Source organism: Leopardus geoffroyi, chromosome A2, assembly GCF_018350155.1.
Source record: "Leopardus geoffroyi isolate Oge1 chromosome A2, O.geoffroyi_Oge1_pat1.0, whole genome shotgun sequence".
In the NCBI taxonomy this organism is placed as follows: Eukaryota; Metazoa; Chordata; class Mammalia; order Carnivora; family Felidae; genus Leopardus; species Leopardus geoffroyi.
The window spans coordinates 79,121,103-79,138,578 of record NC_059331.1 but is presented as its reverse complement, the minus strand read 5'-3'; the positions used below and the strand labels follow the sequence as shown (position 1 = coordinate 79,138,578).

The window sequence follows — 17,476 nt, the reverse complement described above, 5'->3', positions numbered from 1 at the left end:
TAGGAGGGGAAGGTGGCATTCTGAGCTAGCATACGACCCTGCAAACAGCCTGGCTTGCTGGTTGCCGGACTCTTCCTGCCCCGGTTGCTGAGGCGGGTTCCGGAGCCAGCCACAAGGAAACTGACAGAACCACCGGCCTGCTAAGTGCTAATAACTGATTTAATGGCTGTGAATAAATTCAGCTCAGGAGACTCCACCAACGAAAAGCCACTGGGCCCCAGAACTACACGGAATGCTTGCAGAAGTGTTCTGAGACTGGGAGGTATTAAGGCCACCCCATTCGCAGGCCAACCTGCTACCATTTGGCAAAACACGCCACAGTTGTGAAACTTCTGGATGCTAACCGTCTGCAGCCCTGTTGCCGGATGTCAACGTGGAGCGAGCGACAGCAGATACACTCCCACGTAACGCTTCCCATCAACGTCCGTTGCCAGGTTAAGCTCAGAAGGATGATGCAATGCATTTCTGCTGACGGGTTCCTCCAGGAGCACAGTACAGGCAGTTTATAAATAGCCGTGACATCCCAGCCTGGATTCAGACTCAAGTATTAGCCAACACAGCAATGCGGATTTATCAGGAACCCCCAGAGGCGGGTGACGGCCGCAGGGCCAGAGCCAACGTGTTCTGCAATGTCACCCCCACCTTCCCATCTGTGAGGTGGGGGAGCAGGCTAAGGGAATCGCAATGGGGAAAACGAGAAGTTCTCCCAAGGCACAGAACTATCTGGTTTGGACCGTGTCTTCCAAAATAAAGCAAGTGGCCTCAGCAGAAAGAGAACATGAAGTTGGCTGGTTACAGGGACCCCCAGAAATAGGTCTGGAACTCTGGTTCTCATTTTTGGAAATGCACCTGTTGGGCCCCATTCCAGACAGATAGCATGATCTTTGTGACCATTTAAGCATTTTGTAACAAATCACTTCACTCCGTTTCAAACGGCGATCCATGGGTGTGGGTAGGGATGGGTCTGTGAGAGCCTGTCCCTGGAAGCACGGGGGCAGAGTGGCTGTCCTGACTCTGGTTCCCGTGAGCCATGACCCTTCTTTCCCCCCAAAACCAGTGCTAGGACCACCCATTAAGTTACTTAATTCGGAATTAACGCAATTCAATCCTCGAACTGACTCAAGTACACGGAATTGGAATGTGACGTAGGACTGTGGAATGTGGAAACAAGTCTTCTATCTTTACCCTTTGGTGAGGTCCTGCAATCCATACAGCCAAAGCAGGTACTGTTTGCGTTGCTGAAAGCGGCTCACCATTGTCTCCCTGGGTGGTGACAAACATCTGAATGCTTTGTGGACTCGAGATGTGTACTCTAGGATTCTGCTATTATTACAGTCGAGCACGTTATTATAAAAGTACTTGACTTCTATTTACTCTCTACATAGCAAGCACAATGCTTGTTGTTTTTTGCAGAGCACTTTACCTTAGACTCGGGCAGTCTGTCCCCTGCTGTCCATTTCTTTTGTATTTACCCACTGTCCTTTTCAACCTAGGGTCTCACGGTGCACACGCACTCTATGCACTTACCACAAAGTCATTTGTAACGATGAAGCCGTCTGAGGCCATCCGGGATTCATGCCCTTCCCTGTGAGTGTGGCCATTGGCCCTTGTCTCCCCCTCGTCCAGGTCCTGGTGATCTGGTGTTATGGCAGAGGAGGGTGTGGGAATGTAAGTGATATCGGAGCTTAACCCTGTCAGTGGCTGCGGGACACCTGGCTTTGCTGCTCTTGAATAGATCTCAGCTGTGGGCTGAGGGTAACACCTCCATGTTCAATGATATTTTATACCTACTTGGGTCATGGGTGCCCAGACCAAATAAACCAAAGATTTTGCCTTCTGCCAGCCTCAATATCAGGTCAGCAAAGGAGAGAATGGTGTGCCTGAGGAGCTCTGCACTCACCAATAGCCTGACTGGTTCCCTTCACAGGGACCGGATTTCCTGGAGTGCCCAGCATGGACCAGATGGGGCTGCAGAACAGGGTGTCTTAAACAACTGCACTCTTGACATTTTGAGCTGGATGCTTCCTGGGGTGGGGCTGTCCTGTGCGCTGTGGTATTCAGCAGCGTCCCTGGCCTCTACTCCCTAGATGCCAATAGCAGCCCCTCCCCCTAGTTGTGACAACCAAGATAATCACCCCCAGCTGAGAACCACTGTCTTAGAAGGAAGAAGGGCAGGTAGGAGGAAGAAGATCCTCCTCCCAAGGTGTCCTCTGTCCTATGACAGGTTGGCTATCTGTGGTTGTCACCTCTGCTGTTTCCTTACGAGAATTCTTTCTCAAACTTAAAAAAAAAATTTTTTTTAACGTTTATTTATTTTTGAGACAGAGAGAGACAGAGCACGAACAAGGGAGGGTCAGAGAGAAGGAGACACAGAATCTGAAACAGGCTCCAGGCTCTAAGCTGTCAGCACAGAGCCCGATGCGGGGCTCGAACTCACAGACCACGAGATCATGACCTGAGCCAAAGTCGGCCGCTTAACCGACTGAGCCACCCCGGCGCCCCAGAATTCTTTCTCAAACTTTAAAGTGCATACAAATCCCTGGGCATCTTGTGAAAATGCAGATCTCGATTCAGTGGTCTGCAGCTGGCCCGAGTTCTGCATTCAGATCCAGAATCCCCAGGGAGCCTGTGGACCGTGCAGTGACCACACGTTAAGAAGCAGAGGCAAGGTAGCACAGAGGTCCTCGCAATCTCTTTGTTGGAAGTTAACGGAACCCACTCAGAGTAACCAAAGAAAAAAACAGAACACCTTAGAAACAGGAACTCTCACATAACAGACGTAGGGGCTTTGGGAGCTGGGGCTACCTCCTTCTCCCCTCTGGCTCCGGTTTTGTTTCCTGCCCCTTGCCCCTCACACCCCACTTAGCTATTCCTGACCCATCAGTAGGCCACCCCCAGATTCACTGAGAAGAGGGTCAGGCAAGTAAATGGATCAATGGGCAGCCTCCGTGAGGCATTGGGAGGGGAGAGGTGGAGAGCACTGGGGTGGCCTCTTGGCCTAAACAAGATTACTGTCCCCCCAACGATGGGGAGCACCAACAGGAGGTCACCTTGGGAATGTTGTCGGGGGTGGGGGGCAGGCTCAGGACTCAGGAGGAAGCCCCGGTGAGGGAGAGCCTGGTTGCAGCCTCTCTCTGCCTGCCTCTGATGCTGGCTGAAGGATCCCTCTTCTTCCTCTTCCCTCTGGTCCCATCTACCCTACAGAGAAGATGAGACAGAATCGAAAAATTCTGAGCTCATGAAATGAATGCGATCATTTAAACCTGAGATATAGAGTTCCCCTCTAAAGGAAGATCCCACGTGGGAAAATCCTAACTTACAAAACTGGTAAATCAGAGGTGATTATTTGCCCCACTGAAATGATTTCCCTCGGCAAAAAGATTTCCTGCAGGGTTATTCCAAACAATAAACCTTCCTTGGTGCATTCAAAATTACTCAATGTACCCAAGTTGTGTAGTTAAAACCTTGAACCTCTCTGTCTTATTATCAGCCTTTTCCAAAGACAGTGGGAGTCTGAGGAAGATGGGTGGGTTGGCGGTTTGGTGGTATCTTGTAAGAAGTCATCCATGGAGGACAAGTGCACTGACTTTGGCTTCTGCCAGAGGGGGGCTCATTCCTCCGTTCAGAGACCTGACCTTAAGATAAATGCAACTCAGAAAGGTGCACAAGTTCTGTATGTAAATTCTGCCTCCTCAGGCAAAAAAAGGTGGGGTGGGGGGGCGCCTGGGTGGCTCAGTAGGTTAAGTGTTGGACTTCTGCTCAGGTCATGATCTCACAGTTCATGAGTTCGAGCCACGTGTAGGGCTCTGTGCTGACCGCTCGGAGCCTGGAGCTTGCTTTGGATTCTGTGTCTCCCTCTCTCTCTGCCCCTCCCCTGCTTTCACTCTGTCTCTCTCCCTCTCTCAAAAATAAACACTAAAAAAAATTATTTAAAAAAATAACCAAAAAGACAAAGAAAAAATAAAAAGCGTTTGCAGTTTATTATCACAGCTTCCTGTGCCAGCCATAGGGTGGGAGTCAGGAATCTGTTAGCTGTGGACATTGTGTCCAGATGGATTTCGTAAAATAATTCAGGGAGCTTTTGCACAAGAAATGCACAAGGAGAGAAGATGGCTGGATAGGCCAACTATCCTTATTGCGAAAGATGTTAATGCCCTGGCTGATCTGAAAAGGCATCAAGCGTGCGCGGAGTCAGAGGCCGAGGCCACTGTCAATGGTTGCAGTAACAGCGTGGCACTTTCTTCGCATCCACAGGGACGGGAGCTCTGGAAATACAAAAGCCGGCCACCCCTCCTTTCAGCTGCTGAGTTCTCTTTCTGAGCGAGCAGATGCAAGTTCAAAAGCTCAGTGCTATATTTAGCACTAACCAAAATACCCACCTCCCAGACTCCTCCCTCCCGTGCCCCTGAAAATTAGCCGTGTCTGCTGTACTTCTGCTGCAGCCCAGCACGAGTGTACTCGATCCCCGAGGAGCTGGATGCGGGCACCATTGTGGCCAATATCACAGCTGAGGACCCCGATGATAAAGGTTCTACCGGCTTCCTTCTCTACAGCATCACCACTGCTAACAGCTATTTCGTGATCAACCAGTGTAAGTCACACACACACACACACACACACACACACACACACACACACACTCATTCACCTTTCTGTGCATCTTTAATCTAGCCATTTGGATTGTTTTACAAATATTTTATCTGTCTTTTGGTCTGGGGCATGCCTTTCTGCCTGGAGTATTATAACTTACCAGGGTAATAGGTGTATTAAAAGCAGCTGGCAGAGGGGCCGGGGACTCTGAATGGGGGCCCCAGGGTGGCCGGCTATATCACATCACTACTTCACCGTTGAAGCAGGTGGGTATCTAACAATGGATGAGTGCACTCTCCTGAGGGTACCTTGAAGTCTTCTGAAAAGAGAATCCACACCAGCACTGTCCAAAATAAATAGAGTGGAAGCCCACGTATGTAATTTTTTTAATGTTTATCTTTTGAGAGAGAGAGAGACAGAGTGCAAGCAAGGGAGGGGCAGAGAGAGGGGGACAGAGAGAGGATCCCAAGCAGGCTCCGCGAGTCATCAGTACAGAGCTTGATGCAGGGCTCGCACTCATGAACTGTGACATCATGACCTGAGCCGAAACCAGGAGTTGGATGCTTAACTGACTGAGCCACCCAGGTGCCCCTGCCCACATATGTAATTTTAAAGTTCAGTAGCCACATGTTTAAAAAGTAAAAATAAACAGGCGAAACGAACTTTCATAAGGCATTTTATGGAACCCAACACATCCAAAATATTGTCATTAACATGTAACTAATATTTTAGAGTTACTTGTGGCATATTTAACATGATCATTTGTTGTACCGAGTCTTTAAAGCATTTTGTACTTACCACACATTGCAATTTGGACTAGCCACATTTTAAGTGCTAAAGAGCCACATGTGGCTAGTGGTTACCATGTTGGACTGCATCAATCTAGATCAATCTCCTGGGTTGCTGGGAGTTACTTTCCCATCTAAACATGTCAGTGTGGAGAAGGAGAGTTTCCGCCTCCTGTGTTAGCCATCTTTTATTGGGGTCTTAGCATACACCAGGTGCTATATACTAGGTGATGTACATGTATTCCATCTTAAGAACTCAACACAGCAAGCCAATATGCTATCATAATCCACACTTCGTAGATGAGGAAAATAAAGCTTAGAGAGAGACTTGGGCAGGGTAAGTGACTTGTCTAAGGCCTCACAGCTTGTGGGTTGTGAAGTAGAGATACAGACAGACCAAAGGCTGTGGCTCCAGAGCCCCCCTCCTAGGCTACACCACCTCTTAAGCTTCTATCACGTCCTTCCAAAGGACTTCACTTTACGTGATTTTGTGGAGCCCAGCATCGGACAATCCCAGAAACACAATGTGCTATTTGCCACATAGGCTTTACAGCAAAGGATGTCTGGTCCTAGGAGAGGCAGGCCAAGGCAATAATTGTGCCCTATCTCTGAAAACTTTCTAGTGTCCTGTCATCAAGGACCTCACTTGTCTGATGGTATAGCGATGAACAACCATGGCTTAGAATTCTGTTCACTCTAGTATTGCGAATGCAATGTTTAACAAACGCAGTGGGTTTTTGGAGTGTATTTATTAAGACTCTGAAAAAAAAATTAAAAAAAAAAAAAAGTCCATGAGTTCGACCCCCGCATCAGGCTCTGTGCTGATGGCTCAGAGCCTGGAGCCTGTTTCAGATTCTGTGTCTCCCTCTCTCTGACCCTCCCCCCATTCATGCTGTGTCTCTCTCTGTCTCAAAAATAAACGTTAAAAAAAAAAAGTAAAAAAAAAAAAAGACTCTGGTCGCAAGTAACAGAAATGAAAGCAAGCCAAACCAAGCTCGAGGAAAAAAAAAAAAAAAAAAGGTAGGGGACACATATCAGCAGGACCCTGGGTAGCTCATGAGGCACAGGAAAAGTGTGAATCGACTCTGCCCCGACCACCCTCGCAGCTAGAGTTCTGGTCTCTGACCTGTAACTCCCCTGTTAGCCTGACTTGTGTCTCTTTGTTACACATTCCCCAGTAAGAGAACTAGTGGGTCAAACTGGAGTCAGCTGTCTACCAGTCTGGTCAACTATAGGTAAGGAACAGCTGCCAGGGGCCCAGCCCTGAAGTTAGAGGTGAAAAGTTCTAGAAGGGTCAGGCTAAGCACCCCGATCAATGTCTAATCCAGGAACTTACATGAGTTTGTAAACACGTGTTTGTACAAAGGGTATTCTCCATGCAAGCCAGTCCTCCTATCACAATGATCATTCCAATCGCCTTCAAGTCTCCAAAGAGTGATGTCCTTGCATTTGCTTCCTTAGTGACCGGTACGATCCAAGTGGCCCACAGGCTAGACCGAGATGCAGGTCAATTAAGACAAAATCCCACCATTTCTCTGGAAGTTCTGGTGAAGGACAGACCCTCGGGGAGTCAAGAGAATCGCATGCAGATAACCTTCATTGTGGAAGACATTAATGACAACGCTCCTACGTGCACCAAGTTCACCTTCAGGTAGTCACGTGCGGGGCGGCCCTCCTCTTTGGTGGTCCTCAAACTTGTGGCTTCTCTGACAGGAATCAAAGAATCATGGGCACCTGGGACAGGCCTCAAGAACGTAAGCCAACATACTTGGGGTGTCTGATTTAGTTGATAGGTTTTTCTTTCTTGATCCTTTTTTTCTTCCTTCTCTTTATTTTCTTTCTTTTTCATTGATTCCTTCCTCCACTTTTGTACTCTGGCCAAAAAAAAAAAAAAAAAAAAAAAAAAAAAAAAAAAATTCTTGCTCTCTTCTATAGCGTGTTCAACTTCTTTGGTGAAAAGTACCACGGGGATTTGTGGGACCCTCTCTGGAGTGTGCCTTTTCTTTATTTATTGCCTCCAGTGGCAAGACAGTGCTGTTGGCAGTTATAATAGATACTTGACACTTAGGATCAGTAGCCGGGAGCTCCCAGAGAAACACACCACCAGGAATAGGAATAAATCAAACCAAGTATTTACTTAAAACAAAACAAAGCGTCTAATTCACCTTACACAACTTAGTTGCCCATACACAAAAGGTAACCAAAAGGGGGGAAATGCAGAAACAAGTGATTTTGCACATTTTGACCTATTCTTTGTGTCACAATCTATTCAGTGTTAGTTAAAAATAAGGTCCCTTGGGGTGCCTGGGTGGCTCCGTCGGTTGAGTGTCCGACTTCAGCTCAGGTCACGATCTCACAGTTTGTGAGTTCGAGCCCCACACCGGGCTCCGTGAGGATAGCTCAGAGCCAGGAGCCTGCTTTGGATTCTCTGTCTCTCTCTCTCTGCTCCTCCCCCACTTGCGCTCTGTCTCTCTCAAAAGTAAATAAACATTAAACAAAATTTTTTAAATAAAAATAAGGTCCCTTGTGTCTGGTTCAATATGCCTTTTTGAAAATGGCACTATCTCCCTACTAAGTATTTTGTCTAAATGCCATATCAGTATTCCCGGGGTTACTTGCTTCTCTGTGGCTTCTTACTTGCTAGTCTCCAGTCTTTTGGAACGATGAAGGTGGCTCCTTATGGGGGCGGGAGGGCACCTCCACAGTGACACTGGTATCTGGAGAGTGCCCTACATCTGGAGCAAGGTTCAATCATGTCCAAGCAGGTCCCCTTTTCAGAGGTCCCCACGGTGAGAGTCCTCCTCTGAGTTCATTTTGACAGGTTTTGCAAGGTCACTTTTTAAGCTCCAGGTGACTTTGGACACAGATCCAATCTATAGTGTGGCCATGCAAAGGACAAAGGACCCTAGGACAAAGGACAAAGATTGTCGAGGGTTAGCAATAGAAATATAAATAAATTCCTTTATTATGGGTATGAAGGTCTCCCTGTTTTCTCCGTTGGCCTGCCCAGCATGATGCTAAAATTCAGTGTGGCCTAGAGTCTGGTATCAGAACAATTAAACCCAGTTTTGGACACATCCTACTTGCCTCTTCAGATCCAGCCTCCACACTACACCACCCTGCTCTGTGGGGGGCTGACCCATGTGGTTAGCACTTGGCCCCCTGTCCTGCAGCTTCTGGTTGGCCAATGGGAAGCCCTGGAATAAGGGGCAGAGTAAAGTCGGGGTATTTACCCATCTGGCTCCATGCCTGTTAGCTGGAGATGTCCCCCCAACTCCTGAAATCTCCATATCCTATAAGCCAGTCCTCTGCACAGCCATCTGTCTCTTTCCAGCTTCGGGAACTGCTCCCTCCACAGGCTCCTCTGGGCCAAGAGGTGGTAAAGGAGCTCCACTCTTACCAGCCCTGAGAGTCCTGCTCTTCCCTTGGGATTTCCATAAACCCCAGTGTGTGCACCTTTGTAATAGTCCCTTTACCAAACCCTCCTAGAATTATCCTAATTTGCCATCTGCTGCCTGCTGAGGCCCCCATCAAGTCAATAATAGCTTTGACCAGGTGATAGGTTTCTATCCCAACCCTAACCTAAGAGTCTGTTTGATGGGTGGGAATGGTTGCCTTGGGTAGTTAGGGTTGTGACTTCCACACTCTCACACGCAGAAATGGAACCCACCTCTGGTAACCGAGTCTGGGCCCGGGGGATGGAGCAGAGATGACATGTGGGGTCACACTTTCTTTGAAAATTGAAATCTATGCTAGCACTCTTGGGTGGCTCTGTGCACCCGGGGGCGGGAGGATTTCCTGTCCTAATGCCCTGCCCTGCTGGGTCCTCCCTGCTCTTCTTTGCTCCGCTACCCTGAGAAGTGGAGGGTGTGGGTTGAGGCGTCAGAACTCTGAGAAGCAATGACTACAGAGGACCACGCTGTCTCCAACCTTCCTTGTGCACTTCCTCCCCTCCTGGTGCACTTCTGCAAGTGCGTCCTGTGGCTTCCTGCAAGCCAGACTCCCCAGGCATGTGGAATGACGGTTTGCAGACTGCATTCCATAGCAGCTGGCAAAACCACAATGTGAATATTCTCGACTGTCCGGGCAAGCCCATGAAGAGCTCTGTTCTTGATAATCTTCTCTCCAAATTAGCCCTGAAGGTCAATGCCAGGGAGTAACCGGACTAATGGTATTGATGACTGAAGTAGCTCTAAGCAATGTCGCTCCTCAGGGCTTGTCCAACCTGCAGGTAGCCTGTGAAAGCCGAGGTGTGAGGAGGGGCCACAGAAGGGCTCCTTCTGCAGTCCCGGAGGTGGAAGTCTCTATTCCAAAAACCTGGCCCCATTCGCAAACTCCAGGGGCATCACCCACCACCTACCCTTACCACCTTCTCCACTCCCACCATGCCAGAGCACCCGGGCGGGTGAAAACCACACAGAACAGGACGGTGCAGCCACCAGCTCTGACAACACATGTCCCTGAAGATTTATTCCTTCTTCAGGGCTCTTGGCATGGTCCCGGCAGGGGAGTCTGGGAGAGCAGGTAGAAGAGAGTGGGAGGGCGCCAGCATGCAGTGGGTCCGAGGTAGGTGGCTGTGTGCCCAGCCCCCGGCCGCCCCCCTGGGTCACACGGTCCCTGCAGGCTCTCTGGCCGGCCTAGAGATGGAGATAGCCCTTAGCGCTGAGGCCCCTGCGGCTTTCCCAGGCTGGTGATGAATGAGCCCTGGGCCGGGAGGAGGCATCAAAGGCGCCGTGACAGCCCCCGCTCTGGTTGTAAATTGTCCTGCGCTTGGCTGAAGGCGCTTTGCAAGCGGTTTGTGAGCCAGAGGCGGAGAAGGTCAGCACACTCTGACTGCCGCTGGGCCAGTCACCTTTGCGTGGGGAGGGAACGTGGTCAGATGGCTGGGAGCGAGGGCAGCCGGCCTTTGAGGCAGGGCTTGATGAATGAGAGGGAAGCGGCTTTCCAAGTCACGCATTTGGGGGAAAAATTCTGACCGTCAGGGAAGAATGAAAACACGCTAGGCAGCCCTGAGAGGCAGAGTGCGTGACAGGTCTGGCTTCGGGATCCTGGATTCCTTGGATGATGCATCACCTTGGCTTCCAGAGAGTTGGAGTCGAGGTCCAGATCCCCAAACTGTCTGTGGGTCTGGAGATTCACTGATGGGCCTTAAATAGAATTTACTAACACAGACAATAGAGAAGCATGCCTGCCTGGACCAGCTTTGTTGGACAGGTCTTGAAACCACTCTGAACCACTCTTTCTTCACCTGTAAAATGGAGACAAGAATCCAAAGCTCTTGAAGGTCAGAGAATTAGAGATAGTGTTTTTCTGTTTGTTTTTTCAGTTTTGGTTTTTGGGTTTTTTTTTAAAAACCTTTTTTAATGTTTATTTGTTTTGAGAGAGAGAGAGAGAGAGAGGCAGAGAGAAAGAGAGAGAGAGAGAGAGCATGAGCAGGGGAGGGGCAGAGAGAGAGGGAGACACAGAATTCCAAGCAGCACAGAGCCTTATGTGGGGCTCGAGCTCACGAACTGCAAGATCATGACTTGAGCCGAAACCAAGAGTTGAACACTTAACCAACTGAGCCACCCAAGGTGCCCCTTGAGTTTTTTTGTTCGTTTGTTTGTTTGTTTTGAGAGAGAAAAAGACAAAGAGAGAATCTTAAGCAGGCTCCGCACCCAGCATGGAGCCCCACACAGGGCTAAATCTCACCACTCTGAGATCATGACCTGAGCTGAAATCAAGAGTCCAATGCTTAACTGACTGAGCCCTTCAGGCATCCCTAGAGATACTGTTTTTAAATTGCTTGTTATGATACAGTATATAGTTGGTGCTTAATAAGTGATACCTATTCTAAGCACTTATGAATAAAACTATGACTTTGTACAGTCAAGACAGGAATGAAAATATGTGGACCCCGATTCTGCTGAAACAGAGGTTGTCTTTGCCAAAGATGCACCTGTCAGAAAAAATGCTTTCCAGGAAATAAGCCCAGTTATCCTCAACAGCCCCAAACCATCCTTGCTGTCAGATGTTTCTCTTCAGACATCTGTTGAGCCCAGATCCCACATTAGATGCCATTAAGAGATGATATGGGGGAGCCTGGGTGGCTCAGTCGGTTGAGCATCTGGCCTCGGCTCAGGTCATGATCTCTCAGTTCGTGAATTCGAGCCCCATGTTGGGCTCTGTGCTGACAGCTCAGAGCCAGAGTCTGTTTCAGATTCTGTGTCTCCCTCTCTCTCTGTCCCTCTGTCCCTCCCCACTCATTCTCTCTCTCTCTCTCTCTCTCTCTCTCTCTCTCTCAAATAAATAAATAAAAACTTCAATTAAAAAACACCCCTAGGGGCCTGGGTGGCTCACTCAGTTAAGCACCTGACCTTGGCTCAGGTCATGATCTCACCACTCATGAGTTCGAGCCCCGTGTTGGGCTCTGTGCTGAAAGCTCAGAGCCTGGAGCCTGCTTCCAGTTCCATGTCTCCCTCTCTCTCTGCCCCTCTCCCACTCATGCTCTGTCTCTTTCTCTCAAAAATAAATGAACGTTAAAAAAAAATTAAAAAAAAAAAAAAGAACACTTCTAGGGGCACCTGGGTGCCTCAGTCAGTTAAGTGTCTGACTTTGGCTCAGGTCATGATCTTGCGATCTGTGAGTTCGAGCCCCGTGTCAGGCTCTGTGCTGATAGCTCAGAGGCTGGAGCCTGCTTTGGATTCTGTGTCTCATCTCTCTCTGTCCCCACCTCTGCTCATGCTCTGTCTCTCTCTCTCTCAAAAATAACTAAACATTAAAAAAAAAAACCACACTTCTATTGGGTGAATGATACTAAGGTGTTAGGAGATGCTTTTATGACATCAGAGGTATTAGAACACAGGTGGCAGAATACCCAATTTTCAAATCGTGGGAAGTGAGGTGTGCAGGGGTCCAGGATTCTCCCTAACCAGGTCATAAACCCCTGGCAGGCAGGACAGAATTTCTATTTCCCTCTTATTCTTCTTCACAGCTGCGCTAGTCTCCTGGGTCAACATTCATTCATCCAACAAACATTAGTGAGCATGCCAAGAACAAAGCAGACAGAGGTCCCTGTCCTCATGGAGCTTACTTTCCAGGAGGGGAAATAGGAGATAAACAGGATAAATAACCATGTAGTGTATTGGAAAACGGTCACGCTAAGGACGAAAAATGAAGGAGGGGAACAGGAGAGGGAGCAAGGGGCGGGAGAGGCTGACATTTCAGAGAGGGTCACCAGGGTGGCCTCCTGAGAAGGTGACACTGATTGGAGACTAAAGGAAGTGCACGTGTGAGCCATTTGGACCTGTGGGAAGGGCATTGTGAAGCTAGTGGGATGGCCTGAGGCCAGAGCCTGGGGAGAGTTCGAGGAGCACCAGGAGGCCCAAGGTGGGAGCAGACAAGGAGCCTTTGAGCAAGGCAGGGGCGCACATCGGGAAGAGCCCCCTAGATCAAAGTGAGGACTTGGAGTGAAATGAGAAGCCATGTGGGATTTAGGAGCAGAGGAGTGAGGTGACCTGACATTTTAACAGGATCCCTCCGGCTGCTGTGTTAAGAATAGTCTGAAAGGAGGGAAGGGCAGAGCAGGGAACCCATTAGGCGGTAACCACAATGACTGCGGACTGGCTTTGAACGGAAATTAAAGCAGAGGTGTCTAGCCCAGGGCCCCTGTCAGGAGCAACACTCAATCACCATTTGTTGGGGGAAAATATTGAATCGTGTCTTTTCGCCAGCATTATGGTTCCTGAAAGAGCAGCCAAGGGGACGTCGCTCCTGGACCTGAACAAGTTCTGCTCTGACGATGACAGCGAAGCACCAAACAACCGATTCAACTTCAGCTCGCCATCTGGAGTGGGGGTTAGCGGCAGATTTTCACAGGATCCAGCTGGCTCTGGGAAAATCGTGGTCAGTTCATGGTCATTGCCTCATTGAAAGGGCATCGGGGGAGCTGGTGTGATATGCCTAGTGCTTTTGCTGCCCCGTAGAGAGCAATTTCCAAGGTAACTCCCTCTCGAAGCGACGGTAACCGGTAACCGACAGACTTAATAGTGACTCTGGTTTCCCCATTTGCTCTTTATTTTACCCAAGTTCCGGGAATCATTTGTTATGCGTAGTTGTGCCTGGGGTGCTAAGGACTGGATTCTTTCCTGAGATTGCAATTTGGCATGTCTGTTCAGTGCGGTGCTTGCAGTCACATTAGAGCCCTCTGGGCTCGTGCACTTTTGTTTCCTTGAGTGCCCGTCTCTGGCCCAGAGAGGTGTGAGGGGAGAGAAAGCCAGCCCAGGGCCCTGAGTGTATCTTGCCAAATTCAGCATCGTGCAACCACTGGACATCCAACAGAGAATGAGGAAACGGGGGTGTGTAGGTGCCCCACTCCACAGCGTCTCCACAGGGGCAGAAGCAGAATTGGAAGACAGACGGCCGGCCGTAAAAAGCGGGTCTCAATGAGCTGTGCACCTTTCCCTACAGGGCTCCTGCCAGAGGGTGACGGGGAAGGAGAGGAAAGTGGAAGGCAGAAGAAGGTGGGGACGTGGTCTGGGAGTAGGGGGAGGTCTTTGCCTCAGAGATAGAGCCTCAGGGAGGAGAACAGGCAGCCCCCAGGCATCCTGTCTCCACCTCTCATCCCAAGCCCTTCTTCCACCCCCAAGAAAGTCTTACCAATTTAATGCACACGTGTCAGCTGAGAGATAATTTCTACTTTTTTCTGTTTAGGAAATTAATACATCTTCACTGTAGAATGTAGAAAACACAAACGGCATTACCATTCAGTGATAGCCACTACTAACATTTTGATATATTACCCTCTTGTCTTCTCCGTGCATAGATTTTATGTATATTCCATAAACATTTCATTTCATTTATTTATTTGTTTAGTTTATTTATTTACTTTGAGAGAGAAAGAGCACACACACAAGCAGAAAAGGGGCAGAGAGAGAGAGAGAGAGAGAGAGAACGAGAGACTCCCAAGCAGGCTCCACACTGTCAGCACAGAGCCCGATGTGGGGCTCAAACCCGCGAACCATGAGATCATGACCTGAGCTGAAATCAAGAGTCGGACGCTTAACCTGCTGAAGCCACCCAGGTGCCCCAGCTGCATATATATTTCAAATGATGGAAACATCCCTGCATATGGGATTCTATATTGTGTTTCTCTTCAACTAAGCTGAGACCTTGAGCCCCTACTGTTGGACAGTAGTGCTTGATGAATGTCTTGAAACATAGATCCTCTCCTGGTAAATTCTTCTGAATCAATTCCCCAGCAGTGAGCAAAGCTATTGATGTAACTCATTAAAGCTCCTCTAATAGGCAACCTGCTTTCCAGAAAGGTTTTACATATCCAGTAACAGTGTATGAAAATGTCTTCTCTGTCGGTTGAATTAAAAGGATTGTTTTTACTCTGTGCAATGTGCTATCTCTGTTTTAACCTAGCTGATTGGTGACCTAGATTATGAAAATACAAGCAATCTAGCAGCTGGCAATACGTACGCTGTGATAATCCAGGTTCAGGATGTTGCCCCTCCTTACCACAAAAGCAAGTATCATTTTTATCGACTTCGTGAAGCTTTATTTCAGGTAGCAACAACTAAACTGTGCTAGGCAGTACTCGGTATTGGGGTAGGCATTTGTGTTCAAAAGGAGACCTCAGAAACCCAAACACTTGGGAATCAGCCCAGCCTCCTCCTGTCCTTTCCCAGGCACGTGTAACCGGTCTCCAGGTCCTTTCTCCTGCCCTGCCCCCATCTGCTAGCAGTGCTAGAATGCAGAACCTCTTCTTTCTTGGCTCAGTTATAACACTAAGAGTCTTTGAAGGATCTTTCTGTCTGGCTTTTGTCTTGCCCTTTTCCGGGGCACACTCTGCATTCTGACAGTGATTTTCAGGAAATGCAAATACCATTATATCACTTCTTCGCTGAAAGCCCTCCAAGTGTCTCCCGGTAGCTGTCAAGTTCAAATTCAAAGTCTCTGGCTTGGCACACAAGGACCTTCATCTCTGGCCCCTGCCTGACTCTCTGGTTTCAGCTCTGGTTGCCCAGCCCTAAGCTCCCCCTTTTTCCAACAAGGCCACCAGCTTGCAGTTTTCCTGCGAGAGTCGTGCAGTTCTATACTTCGGTATCCATTTGCATGCCCAGAACCCACCCCCCACTCCCCCCCCACTCCACCCTGGCCCCATTTGTGTAACTCTAAATATCCTCGTGAGCCAGCCTGCCCTTCCTCTGGTGTCCACAGTGACCTGTACATGTATTTAGTAAAGGGCCACTGCCCTATGCATTGTGAAGGCAGGACCCACCAGGTCTCATTCACCTTGCACCCCCTTTATTTTGCTCAGAGCCTGGTACACAGCAGGTGCTTTAAACATGGTGAATAAACATATGAGTGAAAATGGGGTATTACAATTAAAAATTTTTTTTTCTATCTCTGCTTTTAGATAACATCTACATTTACATCCTCACGGAGCCAGAAAATGAGTTTCCTCTTGTCTTTGATAGCCCGTCCTACGTATTTGATGTGTCAGAATTAAGGCCAGGTAAGTAGCAGACAAGACCCAGACCTCAGTGCTCTTGATGGACTCCTCCATCCAGACGTGCCCTTAGCAGAGGGGAAGTTCCCTCCAGCACAAGGGCCCCGCGTGGTGTTGTGCACAGCAACTCACAGCTCATCCGTGTTTATTGCACCTCTTATTTCTTTTTAAATTGTCCTTACTGCTGAGGAGCCCTTCAGGTGAAACCTAGATTTTGAAAACTATTGTTTAAACTGCATTTCTCCAAACCCCTGATTGCTTCCTTGTCTGCGTGCCTGATTCTGCTAATCTTCCCTTTTTTGTAGCCTAAGTTTTCCCTTGGTCTCCACTGTGATTTTTATCCAGCTCGCTCAGAGAATAGAAATTTAAAAATAGAGAAAAGATTTCCCACTTGTAGGTTTCCTTCATTTAAAAACAAAATAAAGACATTTTATCTCCCATAATAGGATTCCCTGTTTTTGCCCTTTGTTGACACCTTGATTTCTCTCTTTTTTTTTTAAAGAAAACTTACTTTTTAAAAAGTTTATTTGTTTTTTTTTTTAATTTTTTAAATGTTTTATTTATTTATTTATTTTTGAGACAGAGAGAGACAGAGCATGAGCAGGGGAAGGGCAGAGAGAGAGGGAGACACAGAATCCGAAGCAGGCTCCAGGCCCCGAGCCGTCAGCACAGAGCCCAACGTGGGGCTCAAACTCATGGACCATGAGATCATGACCTGCGCCGAAGTCGGATGCTCAACCGACTGAGCCACCTAGGAGCCCCTAAAAGTTTATTTATGTGTTTTGAGAGACAGAATCCCGAATCCCTGCGGAGCCCGTCTTGAGGCTAGAACTCATGAACCGTGAGATCCTGACCTGAGGTGAAACCAAGAGTCAGACTCTAAACCGACTGAGCCACCCGGGCGCCCCTCCTGACATTAAGTTTTAAACAAAGCATAAAAAGAGGGTCTGAAAAAAACCTTTTAATTCCTTATACCTTACCCAGTGACCAACAAATGCAGCGGTAATAGTCTTCTTATAAATTCACAGATCTTATTACAATTATGGATTACCTCCTTTGGGTCAAGCACTTAGTGCTGGGGCCATATAGTTAAATAAGGGGTGTCAGCCCTTGAGGAGTGCAATATATGAGAAAAATCTTCTACAAAACAAGCAAGCCAGAACTCCAGCAGCCCCACCAACAAGCTTTGTAAAATAAGCAATATGGAACAGTATTTAAAATTCTCTACTCCAATCATCATCAATTGCTAAACCCTTTTAAAAATTGTTTCTTTTCTGGGGTGCCTGGGTGGCTTGGTTGAGCATCAGACTTCGGCTTAGGTCATGATCTCGTGGTTTGTGAGTTCGAGCCCCACATCGGGCTCTGTGCTGACAGCTCGGAGCCTGGAGCCTGCTTCAGATTCTGTGTCTCCCTTGCTTTCTGCCCCTCCCCCGCTCACACTCTGTCTGTCTCTCTCTCTCTCTCTCTCTCAGAAATAAATAAACATTAAAAAATAAAAATTGTTTATTTTTTATCTTGTTTATTATAAGAGCAATTCATGCTCAACACAGAAAATTTGAAAGTTGCAGAAGACATTTAGACAACAGGGCGGCAAAGTGAG

At 48.2% G+C, this 17,476-nt stretch overlaps 1 protein-coding gene across 2 annotated transcripts in view; it reads left to right on the top strand.

The window, feature by feature from the left end:
- The window catches only part of CDHR3 (cadherin related family member 3), a 65,346-nt gene that overhangs the window by 31,789 nt on the left and 16,081 nt on the right, over positions 1 to 17,476 (top strand). Inside the window, exons 7-11 of one of the 2 annotated variants that reach the window (XM_045494476.1) lie at positions 4,443 to 4,591; positions 6,840 to 7,029; positions 13,091 to 13,259; positions 14,787 to 14,889; positions 15,784 to 15,882. In XM_045494476.1, coding sequence (XP_045350432.1) covers positions 4,443 to 4,591; positions 6,840 to 7,029; positions 13,091 to 13,259; positions 14,787 to 14,889; positions 15,784 to 15,882 — 710 coding nt within the window. Of the gene's footprint in view, positions 1 to 4,442; positions 4,592 to 6,839; positions 7,030 to 13,090; positions 13,263 to 14,786; positions 14,890 to 15,783; positions 15,883 to 17,476 lie in introns of both variants that reach the window. The other variant, XM_045494475.1, reaches the window with a different exon arrangement.